Source organism: Mustela lutreola, chromosome 9, assembly GCF_030435805.1.
Source record: "Mustela lutreola isolate mMusLut2 chromosome 9, mMusLut2.pri, whole genome shotgun sequence".
NCBI lineage: Eukaryota > Metazoa > Chordata > Mammalia > Carnivora > Mustelidae > Mustela > Mustela lutreola.
Window position 1 is genome coordinate 21,243,078 of NC_081298.1, and position 20,703 is coordinate 21,263,780.

Below are 20,703 nucleotides of genomic sequence, written 5' to 3' on the forward strand. Positions count from 1 at the left end.
TATTTGTGTTTCTTTTTGACCATTTTTATTTAAGGGTGCTCAACTTATTCACTGATTTATAAGCACTCTATATATTAAGGAAATTAATCTCTGCCATATATTGTAAAAAAAACAATAAACCAGTGAAAAATATTTGCCCTTTAATTTTTACACTGTGCTTTTTAACATAAAAGTTTTTAAAAGTCTGAGTAGTTAAATCTTAGCCTTTATGAACTCTATGCTACATGTGCCTTGAGTAAGATTTTTTCCTACGCTAAGATCAAATATATTTTACGATATACTACTTCTGTGTTTATACATATTTAAATGTTTAGGAGTAAGTAATTCTGAGATATATTTTAGCATATGAAATAGGGCAAAGATCTAGCTTTATTTTCTGCAAATGTTTGGCCAGTTGTCCCAAAACCATAATCTATCCTTTTTCCACGGATCTGAAGAAATACCACCTCTATCATACACTAAATTTTAATGTATACTCTAATCTTTTTATGGGCTTTTCACTCCATTTCATGGATTTGTTTGCAAATTCCTGAGCCAGGACCAACCACATTTCCACCTTATCATGGCATATTTTACCTCTGTTATTACAAAACACTCCTTTGTTCTTCTTTTCCAATGCTTCCTCATCTATTCTCACCTGCTTATTATTCTAATTTCAAAATTATTTTTCTCAAGATTCTCCTCCACACCAGTTTTTTTAAGGCTGCTTCATCTATGCTTACAAACAGATTATCCTTTCAGATCACTCGGTTCCTTATCACCTAAGGCGTGGAAGCCAAATCAGAATCAAGACTTGGGAGGGATGGTGTCCAATTTAGGTATTGAGACAGTAGATCTGTATAATCCTTGAACCTGAAAGGCTCAGTAAATTCTAAGGCTTATTTGCCTTACATGAATACTAGGGAGTAACTTGACAAAAGACTTTTACAGTTCACTGGGAAGAACTGGCAAGGGCATTAACAGTCTAAGCAAAGTCATGTTGAGTGCAAGGAAAAGGTTTGGGACCTTGGGGTATAATCAATGAATGAATGTCACCCTGGAGAGAAGCCTCTTGGTGGCATCCTGCAGGGCTCCATCCTTAGGCCTGTTTTTTGTTTTTTAAAGATTTTATTTTTAAGTAATCTCTATACGCAATGTGGAGCTCAAACTCACAACCCCAAGATCAAGAGTCACATGCTCTTCCATCTGAGTCAGCCAAGCGCCTATTAAGCCTGTTTTTGATGAACAACTTGGGTGAAGATATATAAACGGCAAACGTAACAAATGTCGTATGACACAAAGCTTATAGAGATAGTGAACACAGCAGCCGACAGACTCAATTCCAAAAGTTCCTGACAAGCAATCATGATGGGCCAAATCCAACAGGATGAAAATTACCTAGGATTCACACCGAATACCGCACTGAACCATAGTCAGGTACAAATGCACGGGTGAGAAAGATACAGTTTAGTGAGAGCACATGTGCAGAAAGGACTTGATGGTTTTAGTCAATTTTAACTGCAATGCAAATCAGACCTGAGACAGTTCTGCCAGGCAGAGACTAATTCTCCTTCATCTCTGGACGCCCAGCACCGGGCAACACTCCCTGGTCCACCACAGAAATTTGGCAGATACCTGCCAAAGCAAGGAGCAGAGGAAAGTAGCTGCCACAAAAGCTGCTGTGGTTTTAGCCTGCTTAGAAGAAGATAACTTAAGAGTTAGCATGCAGATCAGATGACCCTTAAGGTCTAGGACATCTGTTATAGGAGCCATACTTTATGTAGAAACCTAAGGAAACAATTCAGGGAAGCAACTGAGATTATAAGGAGTCTAGACATCCTCTCATAAAAATGTGTTGAAATTCTTTTTCATTCCAGTTGAAATCTTAGGAGTTAGAGCTGCCAAAGATGAAACAGGTTTCTTTGTAAAGTTAGATCCTTGTCACTGGGGGTAATTAATAATGAGTGACATAAAAAAAAAAAAAAGATCAAGGAGAAGGAAGAATGGACTTCACCTTTCAGTCCCTTCCAACTTGGAAATTCTTCTTCCAACTATGCAGTTTCAACCCAATGTTTTTAAGTTTAGAAAGTCATAAAATTATCAAAACAAAACCAACAAAATAAGCAAAAATTCAACTATGAGAAGGGAAACATCAAAAATTACCACTGGGTCCAGTGTTACATTAATAATGAGTTACAGTAGGAAACGCCTGGGCTTGGGAATGAGACTCACCGGGGTCATACCCCAAGCCATATTTATAGGCTGTGTAACCAAGAGTAGTGTGTCAACAAGCATTCGTGGGACATATCTTAGGTGCCAGTCACTGTGCTGGGCACTGAGGAAATACCAAATAACAAAACAATCCCAGCTACTGTCCTCACAGAGCTTCTAGCAAGGCACAAATCTAAACAATTTATTCAATGCAATTAATTGTAAGGATGTCCAGTGTCGCCCAAGAGAACTGTTACTGGAACATAGATCACAGGGCCCCAGTCTGAACAATGCAGACAGAGAATATTAACTAATCTATTTCTAAACTTCAACTTCCTTAAACTTCCTAGCTAAATTATAGTGAGGATTAAAAGAGATAATAAATGTAATGTGCCTAACAACAGCAGGCACATAGCAGGTGCTCAATAAATCTAGATAACTTCAAGTCTGCTCTGCTCTAAAAAAATGTTCTTCTCTTTTGGCTGACCAAGAATAAGCTTACTCATTTAAAGCACACACTACAATATTTGTAGAGGACTGACCGTCTAGGGATTAGACATACCTTTAGAAACAGCTGATGCATAGCTGGAAGAAAGGATCAAGTTAGAGGTCAATGGGAAAGCAATAGAACAACATATTAAAACAGTAACCCAGTCTCAGGCAGGGTCATCAATTCCATCTGGTATGACAGAGAATATTCTGCTCATTTGCTCACGTACATTTGCTTCAGACCAGCAGGATGTTCTCCTTCAACCACAAAAGTGAATGTTAGCAAATGACCAGTGAAGCAAAAAAATACCAGAAAAGCAAAAGAAACCAATGAGATCTCCCGCAATCATAAAACCAGCTATCAATGCATAGGAAGTATGAGGTTTCTTGAGCCCAAATGAATCAGCAATTCTCAAAGTGTGGTCCTGGGACCCCATGGTGGGGTAGGAGGTAGCCAGAGATCCTTCAGGAGTCTATAAGGCTAAAACTATTTTTAGGGTAAATCCAAAACATTATTTGCCTTTTTCACTCTCATTCTCTCAGGAGTGTACGGCGGAATTTTCCAGAGGGCTGCACAACACGTGGTGCTATCATTGCCCCGAGGGCAATAAAATGTGTGCTTATATATTCCAAAATTTCCTAAGATAAGCACTTTGGGGTACTCAAAAATTTAAGAGTACAAAGGGGTCCTGAGCCACTAACCTAAAGAATTCCAGCCCTACAAAAATGAAGAGGACGAGAGAAGGGGCACACTCTACTCGGTGTGATGTTTGGGAGAATGATCGCACAGTGCAAAGCAGACGCTGTGAAAGGAGAATTGTCAATTGAATCTGAAATGCAGCCAGATGAAGAGAGGCATTTTTGGGTATGCAATCAAAATGACAATTGCATATATGGGAAAATAAATCTGAACGTTTCTGATCTCAACCGGAAAGCTTCATTCAAATATGCTCTAGCAATTTTCATCTTAATTGCACCTCGCTGGTCTAGAGAATTATAAAAGACACTGCACCAGTAAGAATTCAAGAACTCAAGGTTAAAACACAATGTAGTTTCCTAACTGCTTTTGGATATGAAAAAAAAATGGTCTTTATGCATAATTTCAATTTTCAAATGTTGTGACTTAAAAACTAAAATAGTGTATAAATTTGTCTGGATGGAAAACACTACTGTTGCTGTTTTTTTGTTTTTTAAACAAAATATTTTCTTAGAAACACTTTATAAATGGTAACACTGGAGCATCTGTGGTACCTAAGATATAGATGGTGAATATAACCCACAGAAACTCAGTGCTCTACACTGACAAAAGTACACCTACAAGCCAACAAAGGCAATATTAGCATTCCGAGAAGTACTGTGTTTCTTAAATTTCTAGTGTTACCAACCTACAGCACAGCTTCCTCATACTGTATCTTCAGGTTCCAAGCAATGGGAATGTAGTAAGGATGACCTCAACTGTGTAAGATCACTCATATTTACTGAGCACCTACAGTATGGCAGGTACTGTGCTAGGTACTACAAACAGAAACAAACAAGACACAGTCTACCTCCTGAAAGGCACATGGAGTCTAATGCAGGAAAACCACTGAGTAAAGAAATAATAATAGACCAAATGACAAAGATGTTAAAAACTGATCCAATTCACCGTGGGCAAGAATTTAGGGAAAGAGACCTCCTGGTGGGAGAATAAAAGGCCAGGGTGTGAAATCTGGCAGGAGCTTTCAAAGTTTAAAATACATTCTCTTCAACTGGGAATTTAACACTTAGGTATCTATCCCACAGAAATAATATGCACTAAGACACATGTAAATGGAGGTTCACTGCAGCATTGTTCACAAAAGTCAGTATTTAAAATAACCAAATATCCATCCAAAGAAAAAACTGTAAATAAATTGCGGTATCTTCACACCACGAAACACTCCACACCAGTCACAAAACATAAGGTAAACATGCATGGAAAGATCTCCTGTCATGTAGGTAAAACCATCAAGGCTCAGAATATGTACAGTATGATTTAGTTAGGGGAATGGCTTCTATATGTAAATGTATGTACAGAAAACAATCTAAAAGAAAACTCACAGAGACAATCTTTGGAGAGCGAAATGGAGAGGGGGTCTGTACAGTGAAGGAGAACTTTCATTTTTTACTTAACCTATGCACGGTTGGTGTTTTTTATAATGACAGCCTGCTCGTGTGCTACTTGTGTAATCAAACGCACATATACAGACACACAGACACAGTGCAGTCTTACAAGTGCTTCTACATGGTAGAGGTCAGCACTAAACTGACAGGTCTCTCATGTTGGGAGGGCTGAGCTCTGATCAAGCTACTCCTCCTGTTGAAGACGGTTGTGGCCTGGGTCTGGTAACAAGGCTCTCCTCTCCCTACACCTCCTCACCTATAGCACAGAGAGGACATACTGAATCACATGAGCCTCACTAGGTTGCCAGGAGGACTCTGTGCCTTTGTTCATGCCAATCACACTGCCTGGCAGACCTTTCTAGGTTCTTTTCTGCCTATTAAAATAAAAATCATTCTTCAAGGCCCAGCTCAAATACCACCTCTTCTGTGAAGCCCTCAACTTGCCCCCAACTTGGTATTCATGGTTTCGTTCCCTATGCTCCCACAGCCCTCTGCTTGTATCTCTTTTAAAGTATATTTCCTTCTACCCTGCATTTATAGTCAGTCTCCCTAGTACCCTATAAACTGGAGTACAAAGACTGTACGATTCAACTCTTAATTGCCTAGAGGCCTTGGGTCTATTAAGATTCATTAAAAGTGTACATCCTAAGAGGCAGAAAGACAGGGAAGGAAGAAAAATTTAGAACATTATAATCTGTATAAATATGAAAATTCCTTTAGTTAGAATTCATTTTTTTCCCTACCTAAATCAGACTGTATATATTCCACACCTTGATTTTTTGGTCACATACAGGTGCTCTTTCCATGTCAGTACTCATCAGGATGGACTAGAAGACACCAGATTCCTCATGACGGCACCACACAGCACATGGAGGCACAGGTGTGGTAAAATCACATGAACTGTCATTTCGTGAGCACCTACTGTGTGTCAGGCACTGAGCTAAAGACCTGCCATCACTCTCACTCAGTCTTTACAATAACCCTGTGAAGGAGGTATTCTTTATGCAGATGAGACACCTGAAGCTAAGAAAGGAGAAGTGACTTATTCAAGGTCATGTAGGAATCACACCCATATCTGTCTAACTGCAAAGCCTTGGACATTTTTCTCACCAGTAAAGCTATCACTGATGACAGGCATGGTCCATTTTCTTTGCGCCTTGAGAAGAACAATACAGAAAAGAGCTAACTTAGTAGTCCAGATCTTTAGAAGACTCTAGTCCTAGGTTGGCATCTGGGAACTTGGCTTTTGAAAGGTTCCCTAAGTGGTAAGGGGGTTTTGCTTACCTGGAGCATTTAACTTCTGCTTTCCTTCTGGGAGAGTGGAATTTTGATCGTCATTGCTGACAGAGAAGGCCTACATAACTTGTCCTCAATAAATATCCTGGACTCTTTAGTCTCACTCAAATGGGCTTCCCTGGACAGAAACACCACACATGTTGATGTATTTCACTGCTGGAGAAAGGAACATGTCTGCGTGTATCCCAGGAAGAAAAAAGACAAGAAGCCTATGCATGAACTCCAGAGTCTGACTGATCTGTCTTTCCCTCCTGCTGATCCTGCTGTGTGCCCTCGAATACCACTGGCTCAGAGCCTTGAGTGTTTGCAGTGATTTCCCAGATAGGTGGGTTGTCCTGGAACTCCTGACACAAATCACAAATCCAAAGCAGGCAAACCAAACAAAAAACAAAACAAAAACAACAAGCACAACACATAGGAGGAAAGAAGGTTCAGCAAAACAGAGCCTTACTTCTCTGGATTATCTGGAAACTTGATCCGTAACTCTTGGTTTTTGTAAGATCTTTTCTCAAATGTAAGGATCATTTTCTTCACGGAGCTCTCATCTAAAGGTTCCTCCTGGTACAAAGGGAACAAACAGCAACAATTTCAGTCCAAAGGGATTTCTGATTCACTGATCACTACTTGTTTTCCCCAGCTCTTAAATGGTATTCTGCCACTCACATTTCTGGGTTAAATATACAGTACATACTTATCTCCCCCATTGGAAAGAAGGTTAAGGGTCTAGATCACATGCTACTTTGTATCACTGTCTCACAACTAGTTCAGGAAGCTCAGTTTAAGGTTTGAAAGACAGCTCATTCAACAAATATTTCTTGAGCATACTGTATGCCATGGAATAAGCAACAATATTAGATAGTATTATTTAATACTTACCCATCCTTCTTGTTGTACAGGTAAGATAACTCTCAGGTTTAAAAGAACGTGTTCAAGGTCAAACCCTGAGTCAGTGACAGCAGACCTCAATCTTTCCTCCGCCCCGGCCAGGGGTCAGCAAACTCCAGTCCACAGGCCAAATCCAACTCACAGCCTATTTCTGGACAGCCCATACCATAAGAATGCTTGTTAAATAGCAACAGTCACAGCTTTGCATTTCTTACACATTACTGTTTTGGGTCCTTACTAGCTGCTGAGAAGGAAATCAGAGAGGCCCAATACAGCATCAAGAATTTAGGAAACTCACTCAGGGTAGACATAAATAACTAGTAGACCATACAGTGTTCTTATTTCAAACACTGGAATAATAACTACAAAGGTAAATAAAATGAATTTTTGTAAACAGAATCATTTCCCCCAAAAAAATCTACATTAAGATTTCAGGAATGTTTTCTCCTCCGCTTCTTTTCAAGGTTACAGTCATGTGCTGCGATGCACTCTGCCTCTCTTACACCCAACTCCTGGCTTCACAGTTTTTGTGGCCACTGACCACAGCTTACAACTAAAAGCAATACGAAGACTGCTATTAAGAGAACCAGAAACAGATCCTTTTGGAAAGCACTGAATCATCTCATAATTGTATAAGTACTCAAAAGTGTTAGATATTATTTTATTAAATTTCAATGTTCATATGTTGGGGTTTTTTTGTTTTGTTTTGTTTTCTTTTATGTTCAGCTAGCCAATATATATCGGGTTTTATGTAGGAGTTATTTATAAATTTGTTTTGGGCATGACAGATTTCTTAGATTTTATCAATGACTCCTGGCCCCCGAGGGCCTCTTTTGGACTCCCACCCCATGCCCAGTTATCTGTAGCGTAAAGAGAAATTTCAGAAACTGAACTCAGTGTCCCGGCTCAGTCAGGACTCAGAGTCAAGCTTCACTACTCACTAGCCACATGGCAATATTACTTTGCTGAATATAATCCTCAAACCCTCACCAAGTCCAATTGCCTCTACCTCACAAGTCCTTGAATTCAACCACTTGGCATTCAGAATAAAATTCTAAATCCTTCACATGACCCATGTAAAGAAGATCTGGCAGGATCTAGCCCAGACAATCTCTCCAACCCCCAACCAGACAATCTCTCCAAAACACCCCTTTTGGTGGTCCACGTCTACTTGTTCACTGCTGACTCTCCAGTGCCCATCACAGTGCCTGGCGCATAGCAAGCTCCCAGGGAAGATGTGCTGAAGGAAGGCAAACAGGCAGGGAGAGATGGAGGGGGAAAATATTACCTGTCTCTTTCAAGGTCATGGAGATGACCTATAGAGATGGGCATAAACTGTTGTACAAACGAAAGGATGCTACATTAACGTAAACCCTTATTGTTCTACTAGCAACAGGGACGATGTATCCAATGTGCCACATGGATTTCACTACATAATCTAAATTTTTAGGAAGGGTTAAGTCACTTTCAAACAACTTCAATCGCCACTTCTTTTCTTTCCCCTAGCTAACATCTTGCCCACTCTGTAGAAAAAAATGGTTTAATAGTACAGCTCTCACAGGATCCCCCAAATCTTAGCCTCTCCAGGGTTTGGCCTTCCCTCCTTTAATTTCCCTCCAACGCTGGGGGAAAACTGAATTATCCGTCTTAGTCATCGACCACAGCAGTATCTCCAATAGCTCAATGTCAGAAACCAGAAGGAGATTTCAGAAAGATGAATGCTGGTGATGTAGCACAAAAAGGACAATAATATTTTACAAGCCCACGTGACTTTACAGGGGCAAACATCACTTGTTTTTCATTAAATGGGACTTTGGTGGCAGTGAGAAAATAACTCCTGACTTGCAGTCTTCCATGTGTCATTTTTACAAAGCGATCTCTTTTTCCCTTGTCCCTTAACAGAAGGCCTAGTCCCACACTACATTTCTGTCTCCCAGGCTAGAAACCACTTACCCATGACAGCTACTATCCTAATCCTCCAGTACCAGCCTTGCCCTACATGGGAATTATACCTGCCAATTAACTGCTGCTGCAGGGCTAACAGATTGAGCCGAAGCTAGTGAGGAGGGCGGGAGGGAGAAAGGGAAGAAGGGGGAGTGGAGAGCAAAGGAAGAAGGGAGGATGAGCTACACACACTGTTTGTCTAAGCCAGCAGGGTTACTGCCCTCAAGAGAGGAAATTCAGGACTGTCTCCCACCACAGATTTCCAAAGTGTCACCATCTTTTAGGGGCAGACCCCAAATTAGCACTGGTACAAATCCTAATGAGGAGAGAGTTATTGTCACAACACAGTAAAGACCTTTTTGGAATGTGAATCCATTTTTTTTTTTTTTCTCAGATTCACACTCCAGCTTCATTTTTTAAATCCAAACTTAGCATCATGTCTTTCAGGGAACCAGAAAACAGCTGGCTCTTAAGAATTTATTTCCATAATTCATATTGAACAAAATGCCAGAGTGAAATAACATACAAGTTAACACTTAAGGATATAAAAAGACACTTAGGTAAGGTCATTTTATTTTTAATCACTGGCATTTTACCTCTACTCTTTTTAGCTTCATTTATTCATTCAATAAATATTTATTAAGGCCCTCCAAGAGCTAGGCACTGCACTGAGTGCTAGAGATACAGCTGTGAACAAACAGAGCCAGTCCCTCCTTGCCTAAAAGGTGAAGGAGAGGATAGCAAAAGAGGAAAATAAACAAGCCAGGATTTCAGATCACGGTAAGCACCATGAAGAAAATATACTGACCAAAGTGTAGGAAAATGACTTACATGTCTATCTCAGAGAGAGGAAAAGTTTCTTTGAGGAGGAAACATCTGAACTGAGACCCAAATGAGAAGAAAGAATCCCACCATGCAAAGCCTTAGGGGAAGAGCATTCCACAAAGGGCACAGAAGAAAAAAGGTCCAGAGGTAGGAATGAGTACGCATTAAGGCATCCTGAGGCCGAGCAAATAGCACCTCTTTTCCAAAACTGTATTTTTTCAGTTACACCTAAATACCTAATCTCTTACCTCCACCTTGAACTTCTCCACCTCTGTTGCTTTGCTAATGCCATCTCAACTGAAAAGCCTTCTTTCACCAATCTGATAAAATTCTGCTCCTCTTTCAAAGACTAATGACTACATTAAAAAATGGAAGTGCCGTCCATTGTCCAGTCTGGGAGGCCTCCCTGACCCTCCCCAGTCAACAGCAACAAGCCCACAGTTCAGTGCTCAGGCCTCGATTAGGACACATAATCCAGAATACTTTAAAAATGATCTTCACAATTTGAAAATGCTTTCCAACTCCATTATCACACTTCCCCTTCATGTCAACACTGTGCAGTAAATATTCTTAACCCTATTCTACAGATGAAGCTGCAAAGCTCAGAGAAATTAAGGATTTGACCTAAAATGACAGTCTAGAGCCACTGAGTCTGGGCCAGCCTAGCCTGCAACCTTACCTCCTCCTCTTCCTCCTCGCCCTCTCTGTCAATAATCTGCAGCAGTCTCTTTTTGTCATCATCTGCTTCTTCTACCACCGTCATTTCCTCTTCCCGATAGCGGCCGCGGTCTCGGGGACCAGCTTGCCTCCGACGCATTTTCAGCTCTTCCTCTTCATCATCCCGGGGACGTTTTGTGCCCCTGTTGGGCTGAGAAAGAAAAAAAGAAACATGGGATTCCAGAGCTGGAAAAGACCTAGAAGGGCACACATAGCAGACATTCTAGAAGCTTTCAAGGATTCACCAATGAAAAGCTCCACAGTATGATTTCTCCCACAAAATGAAGCTCCAAGTGGTCATTTCTTCAGACCCGTAGTGATTCTATAAATATATGACTAAAGTCTCCAGTCTCCCACAAGGGAGCTGGCTTTTTTTTTTTTTTTTTTTTTTACAGAATTTTTTTAATATGCAAAGTTTTATCACTTTACAAAAGTTGCTGTGTATACAGAAATCACATGGAACACAGACACTCTTGAGATGGGTTAGGCTCAATTTACTAGTTATGATACAATCCCCAACACCAAACCCTTTGCAAGGTTTTAATTCACATCTAAGAAAGAGTACAGTCACTCACAAGTACTCCATACAGAGAAGATTACATATGTAACATCCAAGGGTCTATTGCACTCCGAAGTCCTACTTTACGGAAGAGCCGGGTAGAGTAAGGGCCAGAGGTAGTATTACCCAAAGTCACAAAGCCAGCAGCAGCACTGAAAACACAATCAGTGCTTCCTGACTTCTGGTCCAGGGCTCTGGCTGCCACACTGTTAGGTCCTCGTTTTGCCTTTGACACTGCAGTCCGTGAAGGAGTTCTTAACAGCGGCCTTCCATTAAATTGGAATAAAATGAAACACTACTGGAATGGGCTTCAGAGCTGAGGAGAGACAGCACTGCACCAGGAATCAAAGAGCCCAATGTCTCCAAGCAGCTCAGGTTACTACTGGTGCAGCTCTGGGCACGTCATTAATCTCCCTATACCTTCACTTCCTCATCTTCAAATGGCAAATGGAAATTCTAGCCTTTTTCTCTGTGAACTTCAAAGGACGCTTCTATGCGTGTGTATTTTTACCATTCTTTCCCCAGCTTCACTGAGATATAATTGACATATACCATTGCATACAATGTGATATTGACTCATGTATATATTGCAAAATGATTACATTTGTTAGTTAGCTAACACCTCCATCACCTAGTAAAATTACCCTTTTTTTTTTTTGGTAGTGAGAACTTTTTTTTTTTTTTTTTTTTTTAAGATTATTTATTCATTTATTTCAGAGATCACAAGTAGGCAGAGAGAGGAAGGGAAGCAGGCTCCCCTCTGAGCAGAGGGCCAGATGTGGGGCTCGATCACTAGGATCCTGGGATCATGACCTGAGCTGAAGGCAGAGGCTTTAACCCACTCGGCCACCCAGGCGCCCCGGTAGTGAGAACTTTTAAGATCTACTCTCTTAGCAACTTTCAAGTATACTATACAGTATTGCTAACTATAGTCACTCTGCTATACATTGGGTTCCTAGAACTTATTCATAACTGGTAGTTTGTACTACAAGGTGCAAACTTCAGTGAAAGAATGCTTGGTAAACAAGGGGCATATGGGTGGCTCAGTCCGGTGAGCGTCTGCCTTCAGCTCAGGTCATGATCCCGGAGTCCTGGGATGGAGCCCTGCATTGGGTTCCCTGATCAGTGAGGAGTCTGTTTCTCCCTCTCCCTCTACTACCCCTACCCTCCCCCCGGGCTCATGCATGCTCTCTCTCTCTCTCTCAAATAAAGTCTTTAAAAAAAAAAAAAAAAAAAGAGAGAGAACGCAAACGACAACAGTACTAAACAAATAGAAAAGATTATTACTATAAGGTAATTCACATGATTCTGTCTTCCTCAATATAAGACATCTGTGTTAGGCTCAATGAACTTTTCTTTATATGTTATGATAACTACACATAGTGTGTGATAACTACACACTAATAGTGTGCTAGGTGCAACATGATTTATTAGGATCAACAGAAAAGAATGCCACATTTCCTGCCAACCTGCTAAGTTGTTTGGTGGTGATAAGAGACAAATTTCTACTATACACATTACACATCCCACCTTGTGGCTTATAACCCACACTGCTACTGAACTCCACTATCCCAGTGGTGCAAAGTCATTTCCCTCTATAGTCACATACCCTGCTGGTTCCACATACCAGGTGTGCCAGTAAGTCCAAGCATATGACATTGCTTAGAAAACTCACGTTAGACAATTCGGTTTGTAGGTTACCACCTGCTATTTTTCACTCTGTTCCTAGCCTCCATGAGATAGATTATAATTTCATATAACACTCTATTCCATAAATACAAAAATTATAAGAATCTATTGTCATCATCACTGGTTGGCACTCAGAAAAAGAGGAGAAAAAAGAAAGAAATCAACATGCCAGTCACCATGGACTACAAGCAAAAGGAGGTGGTGGTTTTCATGTGAGAAAGGAAGGAAAGGTAGCTTGATCCTAAAGGAGGGCAGACTTCAAACCAGAAATCTGCAGCTCCCCAGCAGGTAAGGAACTTCAGCCCCCTGGGAGCACTAATTCTTTCAGGATCATAAAACGAGGCCTGCTGCGATTCTGATTAGCGTGAGGCTGCTGCAGCAGTCAAATCAAAGCACGAGCTCCATAGTTCTCCACGGAAAGGAGATTTCTGGATTGTTTATCTCTGAGGGCAGAGAGAAAAGGCAGTGGACCACAATTAAAAGGAGAAAGCCAAATACCGCCACAGTTAAGAAATGCAAACCTAAAGAATACTGGCAGTCTCTCTTTGGAATACATCTTCCAATCTACTTTTTTAAAACAAACATTTCAAAGGTAGGGGAGGAGTTTCACTTTTACCTCTAATAATTGTCCTTGAAATAGCACTTTCCTCCTGCAGAACTTAAAGCACCTCTCTTAATCTTCACCGCATCTCTGGGCAAGAGAAGTAGGTTAACAGTTCTATTTTCTAAGAGGGGAGACAGGATGCCTGAGATCCTTTAATAAACTCCTGCAAAGACAACCTGGTCCCTTCTCAAAGTTGAACCTGATCTCCGGGAAGTTTGCTAATCTATCATGATGCCAGGGCCCTAACTGAGACAGGTCTGAGGGACTTTCAGTCAAGATTATATGACTTGGTCAAGTTAAAATGATATTTGTTAAACCATTCATTCAACAAATGATGTATTGAAGAACGGCAGGACTTGAAGGTCTTCAAGTAATAAGGCAGCCCAGTGGCAGTCCCAGGCTTCCATCTGGGTCACGTCTAAATGGGGAAACGAGGACAGCCAGGGCCAGGATGGATTCTTGAGACAAGAATACCTCTGTTAATCTTTAGGAATAGTCTAAGCATAACACCCCTAAGAGGGCAAATTTCAGGTTCGCTAACTCTTTGTACAACTCCCTGCTCTGTCACACGGGACATCCAGCTCGAGCTCCTCTCAGGACAACTCTCCAGCGGAGCAAAGCAGAACCCCTCAGGGTGCTCTGCCATGATTCCTTCACCAACATCATCTGCTCCCACCTCCAGCGGACAGGTAAGGCGTTCAAAGGCCCAGAGATATTTTATTTCAGCCATTTTTTTCTCCCAGGGCAAAATTTCACGAACTTTTGTTCTTCTCAACAAGCGTTGTCTCTTTTTCAGACACTAACCCTCCAAAAGAGAAGTTTCTACTCATATCTGAAATTTGACCACTCTCAAGAATAAAGTTTAGGATTTATTTCTTTAACAAATATTTATTAAATGCCAACTATGTATAAGGCCTCTGCTGGCCACTGGGACATAAATGTAAGACAAGCATTGCTTTACTATCATGGGGCTTAACAGTCTAGGACATAGCTGCCCAATTAAAATGAAATGCAAACCACAGATGTAATTTAAAATTTTTTAGGGGCCACATTTTAAAAAGTAAAAAAAAAAAAAAAAAAAAAGCAGATGAAATTAATTTCAATGTTTTTAATCCAATATGTTTAAATAGTATTTTAACATGTAATCAATATTTTAAAAATTACTAATGTGATATTTTACTTTTTTTCATACTAAACAAGTCTCTGAAATTTGGCATATTATTACATTCAGAGTGTATCTTAACCCAGACCCAGACCCATTTCACATGCCCAACAGCCATATACAGCTAGCAGCTACCATACTGGCTACCACAGGTCTCCACAGGTCTAGAAGATTTTCATCCAAGGGCTTCCTGATCCCTGATAAAGACAAAATGGAACCATCTTTCCAGCAACCCTGCATAAAATACAGACTCATAGAAAGCTGAAGTCCTATTTGTGAAAGGTCCCCACAAAAATTTATAAAGCTAACAAGATTCTGACCTGGAAATAAACGTCTACATTGTATTTGCCAATATTTGCTATGGAGAGAGGGAGAGAGCGATCAGTTCCCAAAACAAAGCAAGAATATATAAGTGGGGAAGAATCTCAGAGCTGTCAGATGGATCCCACTACAGAAGAGCCAAAGGGCTCTGGATTCAGGAAGGGAATACAACACTCGCAGCCGGTCAGAGAGGTCGCAGCCGGTCAGAGAGGTCACGGCTCAGGTATGAGCTCTCCTTGTGTCTTACAAAACCAATCCCAAAAGGATTAAGCCATTCTTACCAGTCACCTTTGGAGATTAATTTGTTTTGGTATCTGAAAGGTGTTTGGAATCCCTCAAGATGAAGGAATGACAAAAGAAACTGTTACTCATAAAGTCATTTCTTGGTTTCTGCTGCCCACAAGACTAGAGAAAAAATGATTAACTCTTAACTTCTGATGTACCAGAACATCAGCCTTTAAGGATTTAAAAAATCTACTACATTCCCTGCCCTACTCCCAATAGGTGGTGAGTGGTATAAATGCTCTCTAAGCATTTGCCACCATCCAACCACACAGCTGGTAGCCTTTCTAGGTTACATAAAGGACTTCCACTTGTTCAAAGCTTATAGTAAGCTTCAAGATTATATACATAAGATGCTATTACTTTCCCAAAAACTTGAAGCCTATTATGTGTGTGTGTGTGTGCGTGATGGATGATATATATATATATCCATCCCCCTGGAAACAGAAATCAAGACATCTCCACGAAAGCTTGGAAAGAGTTAAAGAATTAAATAAGTAATCTGCCTAGGATACTCCCTGCGTACCCAGACAATATCCAACCTAAGCTGTAGGTTTCATTTTTCCCTCTCTCCCTCTCTATTTTTTTTTTTTAATTAAAAAGCAGTGAGAAGCTGTAGCTATAATGAGGAGCTGTGGGAAAATGCAGTTATATTGGGCTCAAAGTAATGTACCATAGGAAGAGGCTACATCACCAGAACGAATCCTAAATTAAAACTCCACTATGAAACCAACTCCATTTCCTCTGAGCATGCAATCTATATTATCACATTTATGGTCTTGTCTCGACCTCAATTAGACTTGGGGTGGGGGTGGGAGAAAGGGGCCTTCTATAATAAGCAATAATGGTATCATTATGATAAATTATGAAAACACACAGCACAATTATTAATGTGAAGAGCACATCTATACCAGGATATAACAGTGGAGATGTGGGGGAGGGGGCAGCATCTAAGTAAGTTCAATATTCCAGGTTACCTGGGTTAGGAGGGGGTGATTTTCATAAAATGTACTTTCATGTTAATGGAAAAAAAAATAGGTTCGATTCTATTTTAAAAAATGGAAAAAGTCAAAGGAAATCTTCTGAAACCTCATAATAAGCCAGGAATTTTTCACCTAGCACCAAGAAGCTTCCGAACTTCAGAAAAAGGACTTCCGACTAGGGGCATGAAGTACGATTTCCTGAATATCAAACAATGGGAAAGACTTAGAAATCTGGGCTCAAACGAATAATCTAGTTTATCCCTCTCTTTATAGAAATAAGGAAATCAGAGCTCTGTGGCTTTAAGCAATCTGTCTGTGATAGGCAGATAATACAAAGCTTCTAATTCCCAATATAGTGCTTTTCCTACTTTGCAATACTAACTAGTCATTGCTAACCTATTTGCAATTGGTGATACCCTACATGGAGAATGAGTTTAGGAGTCAAATCTTTCTAAATTCAAATCCTAGTCCCTCTACTTAGTTAGCAGTCCTGGGAAGTAATTTAGGCCCTCTAAGCTTGAGTTTTCTCAATCTATAAGCTAGAAACAATAACACTTTCATACATTTATGTGTATATATGTATGTAAGCACAAAAAGGCCAAGGTTTCTAGAGTGCCCAGCAGAGTTTGGCTCATAGAAGATAGTACATGTAGCCTCCACCTCTCGGACACACCTGATTCAAAAATCAAAGAACTCCAAGGTTGGAAAGGGTGTTAACCATTAATAGGTTTTAAAGGGAAAATCCTTTTTTAAAAATTTTTATGTCAAAATATGACAGGCCCTAACTGCTACTGTATCTTTTAATATCCAATGACTGAAAAAGAACACAAATATATTACTATTTTACAATACTTTAATTGCATTTGCTTTTAACTCCTATATTTACGAAAGATTTACACAGAGACATAGATTAATTTTGAGAGAGATTTTGAGAGACTGAGATTCATTCTACAGAAAATGCCTGTGTACATTTGTCTCAATTCACAATCTCCTACAGTAATTCTGAACCACTAGAGCCACCCAGACTTTAGGAAGTCTTGAATCTAACCCAATCATCTATTTGAGGTGTGAATCCCCTTTAAAACACGATCACTGGGTATAGACTGGGGCTTTCCTAACACTTCCAGTGAAACTTAACCCCTCCCTAAACCATGCCCCCTCCCCCACCAATCTTTGGATCACTCACAGAGTTTGTTAAATTGAGGAGAAACCTTCCAACTTACAACTTTCTTCCTTGGTCCTTAATCTTCTCTTTAAAGCAATATAAACAAGATTAGTCCCACTCTCTCTTTAAAAAAAACAAATTTCAGATTATTTCAAGACAGTAATCCTATTTCTTTCTTCCTCTATCATTACCTTTTCTTTTTCAGAATAAACACTTTCAATATGGCGGGGTGCACACAATGCAGGGGACAAAGGTAGGTATACAGATAATTAAATTCCTTCCTGCCATTAGGTTTCGTAATTTTAAAGCTTTCTGATACCTCTAAAGGTAATTAGACATATGGAATGTCACGAACCCAGGCTGTGGATGGATTGGTATAACCAACTTGAAATGCTCAGAAATCATCTGCTGTTAACCTCGCCTGATTACATTTTGTCAGAATAAAAGGGAATTTTCAAACATTCATTTTTACCAGATGGTAGTGAGTGGCCTGACCCAGAAGTTACAGATGAGCTGCAGTAATGAGTTTTCCCTTGCCTTTGCTGGCTGCACATTCACTGGTGACATTTTACAGCTAGGACTTCTGGCTCAATCAATATTTGCAGGCATGAAACCTGCCAAAGTTAACATCAGGGCTCCCTTGCAAATTTGCTTAAGGCACCAGAACTGAAAAAGCTCACAATCTCTAATGCTGCAACTACCATCAGCCAAAGTTCATAATCAGGGATCAAAGCCATCAGAGACAGAAAATTCTACCTACCTCAACTCAAAAGGTTATTGTGATGACTAAAACTCCTCACAAAGGGGCCCTATGTAAACTATCAAGCGCTATATCAACAAAGGATTATCATAGATATTTTTAAGAAATATCCAAGAAATATTCCAGGTATTCATACACAATTACATATTATGTCTTTATAAGAATTAAAGCTTAGGGAAAACAAAAATCAATGAATCATGACAATTTACTACCTTTTTTTTTCTGGAAGAAAACCAAGTACCAGAACCTCAAAATCTCAAAGCAAAATTATTACAAATATAAAACAAAACTCTCATTTACTTGATTCCCAATTAAAAAAAAAAAAGGTACTGAGAACACAATAATTACTGGAGAACATGGGTTTTAACTGCCCACAAGGAGTCAGGGGTGGGGAGGAATCAATGTAACAAAAATTAAAATCACCAAGACTCTCACTTAAGATCTATAATCTGATTGGCTGACAAGTAACATGGATGTGATTTAGGATTTAAATCACTAGTCATTAAGATTCTACTTAATCCATTTTTCCTACCAAAAAAATTCTTACTTCTTTTTAAAGCCTGAAATATCTTCATCTCACCTCCAAAGGGTGTGTAGATTTCCTTTTTTAAAAGTACAAACTATACTTTAGCATCCATGATTTACTTTGACATCTTCTCTGATTAATTCTGCAGCTGCATCAGAAAGCTGAATGTTGATTCAGTTTCTTTATTTATCAAGGCTAACAGAGGCAGATACTTGTAAAATTGTTGGAAGGTAAACTACCCCCATTTTAGCAGACTTATTAGGAATGTTTTGTCAGTTACACCCGAACCATCATCATTCATTCATTCACTCAGCAAGTGTTTACTAAGCTAATAGAACCTGAACATCACTCTGTTAGGTACTAGAGGGAGTATCAGACATCAATCCAATAACAATAACAACAGAATTGCACTGATCTAAAAGCAGCAGCATAGTACAATGCAAAGAGCAGCAAACCAATAATCAGAAAGAAAATGTAGGTGTTTATGAATCACTTAAGAGTCACATGACCTTAGATAAGTCATTTGACTTATCAGTGCAGCATTTCTAAAAAAACTGCTCTGCCCTTGCTCTACATCACAGGACTGTCTTAGTAAGATAAGGAAAGTAAGATTAAATAAGATAAAGACATAGCACTTTGAAAAGAAAACAGAAACTATGATTTAATTTCCCTTAATGACTGCAAAGTTCTAATATATACAACACTTTTAGATTTACTTAAAATCAGCTTTTGACCAGGAATATCATCACAATTATCACAAAAGAAAAAAAAAAAGAAAAAAAAACACCGGGCACCCCATAGGTATCTAGAAAGGGACCCAATGTCACTAGTAATGAGGAAAATGCACATAAAAACCATAAGATATCAGATTGGCAAAAAATGAAAAATTTAAAATCTAGCCATGTGTTAAAGATGTGGAGAAACAGGAACTGTTAAAACTTACTGATAGGGGGTGCCTGGGTGGCTCAGTGGGTTAAAGCCTCTACCTTCTGCTCAAGTCATGATCCTAAGGGTCCTGGGATAGAGCCCCATGGGCTCTCTGCTCAGCAGGAAGCCCGTTTCCTCCCCTCTCTCTGCCTGCCTCTCCATCTACTTGTGATCTCTGTTAAATAAGTAAATAAAATGTTAAAAAAAAAAAAAACTTGCTGATAGAGAAGTATAAATGAGTATAGGACTAACTGGTGATACCTAATAAAACTGAAAATGCATATATTCTGACTACCCCAGCAATTCTTCTCCCAGGTATATACACAGAAATTGTCAGACATATGCACAAGGTAATACTTAAATAATGTTCACTGGAACATATCTGTAATAAGAAAAAAGAAAATTTCAACCATCACTGGCTGTACACATAACAATATAAAATGTGTGGGAATAATAATCACCAAATTCAAGATAGTGATTGCTTCTAAAGAGAGTAATAAATTGGATTAGGGAGGGGGCACACAATAAAATGGGATTAGGAAAGAGTATATAGGAGACTTCAATTGTATTTATAAAATTTTATTTCTTAAAGATCTGAAGTAAATTTGGCAAAATGGTATGGTTATGCACACAGTTACAGAGAGAAAAGGCGGACCACTAGAAGCTAGCAGGGAATCATGCAGAAGAAGTCATGCCCCACTGGTTGCAGTTCCTTTATGTTGTTGTGGCTCACTCAGGTTAAGGGTTTACAACACATATTGGGTAACTTTATCTCAACAGGATCTTTCACAAAGTTACTCAAGCAGGCAGAAAGAGAAATGTGGATGAATGGCAGGCAGCACAGATAGGTAGAACCATAATTGGTCGAACCAAAAGAGTATAAGCACTGTGGAGTCCTTTTGTTTAAACTCAAAATAGCAAATACATAAAGTCCCTGTCAGTAAAAATGTGACTTAAAAAAATTCAGTCAGAAAAGAGCTGATGGCTTCAGTAAATCTCCAATTCAATGAATCAACAGGGTGACCAACTTTAAATATCCTTAAAGCTAATGCATATTAAGGTCCTACTATCAGAAGTGTAATATCCAATCTGGCTACAGTCTTGCAGCATTGAATTAGCCACCACACATGAAAAAGAGGCATTAAATCTAGATAATGTATGAGCAGGACAGTACAGGGTCTGGAAACCCTGCTATAGGGAAAACCAATAAGGACATCAGCAAAGATTCAGGGAAGGA

General features: G+C 39.6%; 1 protein-coding gene across 2 annotated transcripts in view; it reads right to left on the bottom strand.

The window, feature by feature from the left end:
* The window catches only part of CTNNBL1 (catenin beta like 1), a 163,031-nt gene that overhangs the window by 118,161 nt on the left and 24,167 nt on the right, over nt 1-20,703 (bottom strand). Inside the window, exons 2-3 of one of the 2 annotated variants that reach the window (XM_059133251.1) lie at nt 10,451-10,639; nt 6,569-6,675 (exon numbers count right to left, since the gene is read on the bottom strand). In XM_059133251.1, the coding sequence (XP_058989234.1) occupies nt 6,569-6,675; nt 10,451-10,639 (296 nt within the window). Of the gene's footprint in view, nt 1-6,568; nt 6,676-6,993; nt 7,096-10,450; nt 10,640-20,703 lie in introns of those variants that run through there. The other variant, XM_059133252.1, reaches the window with a different exon arrangement.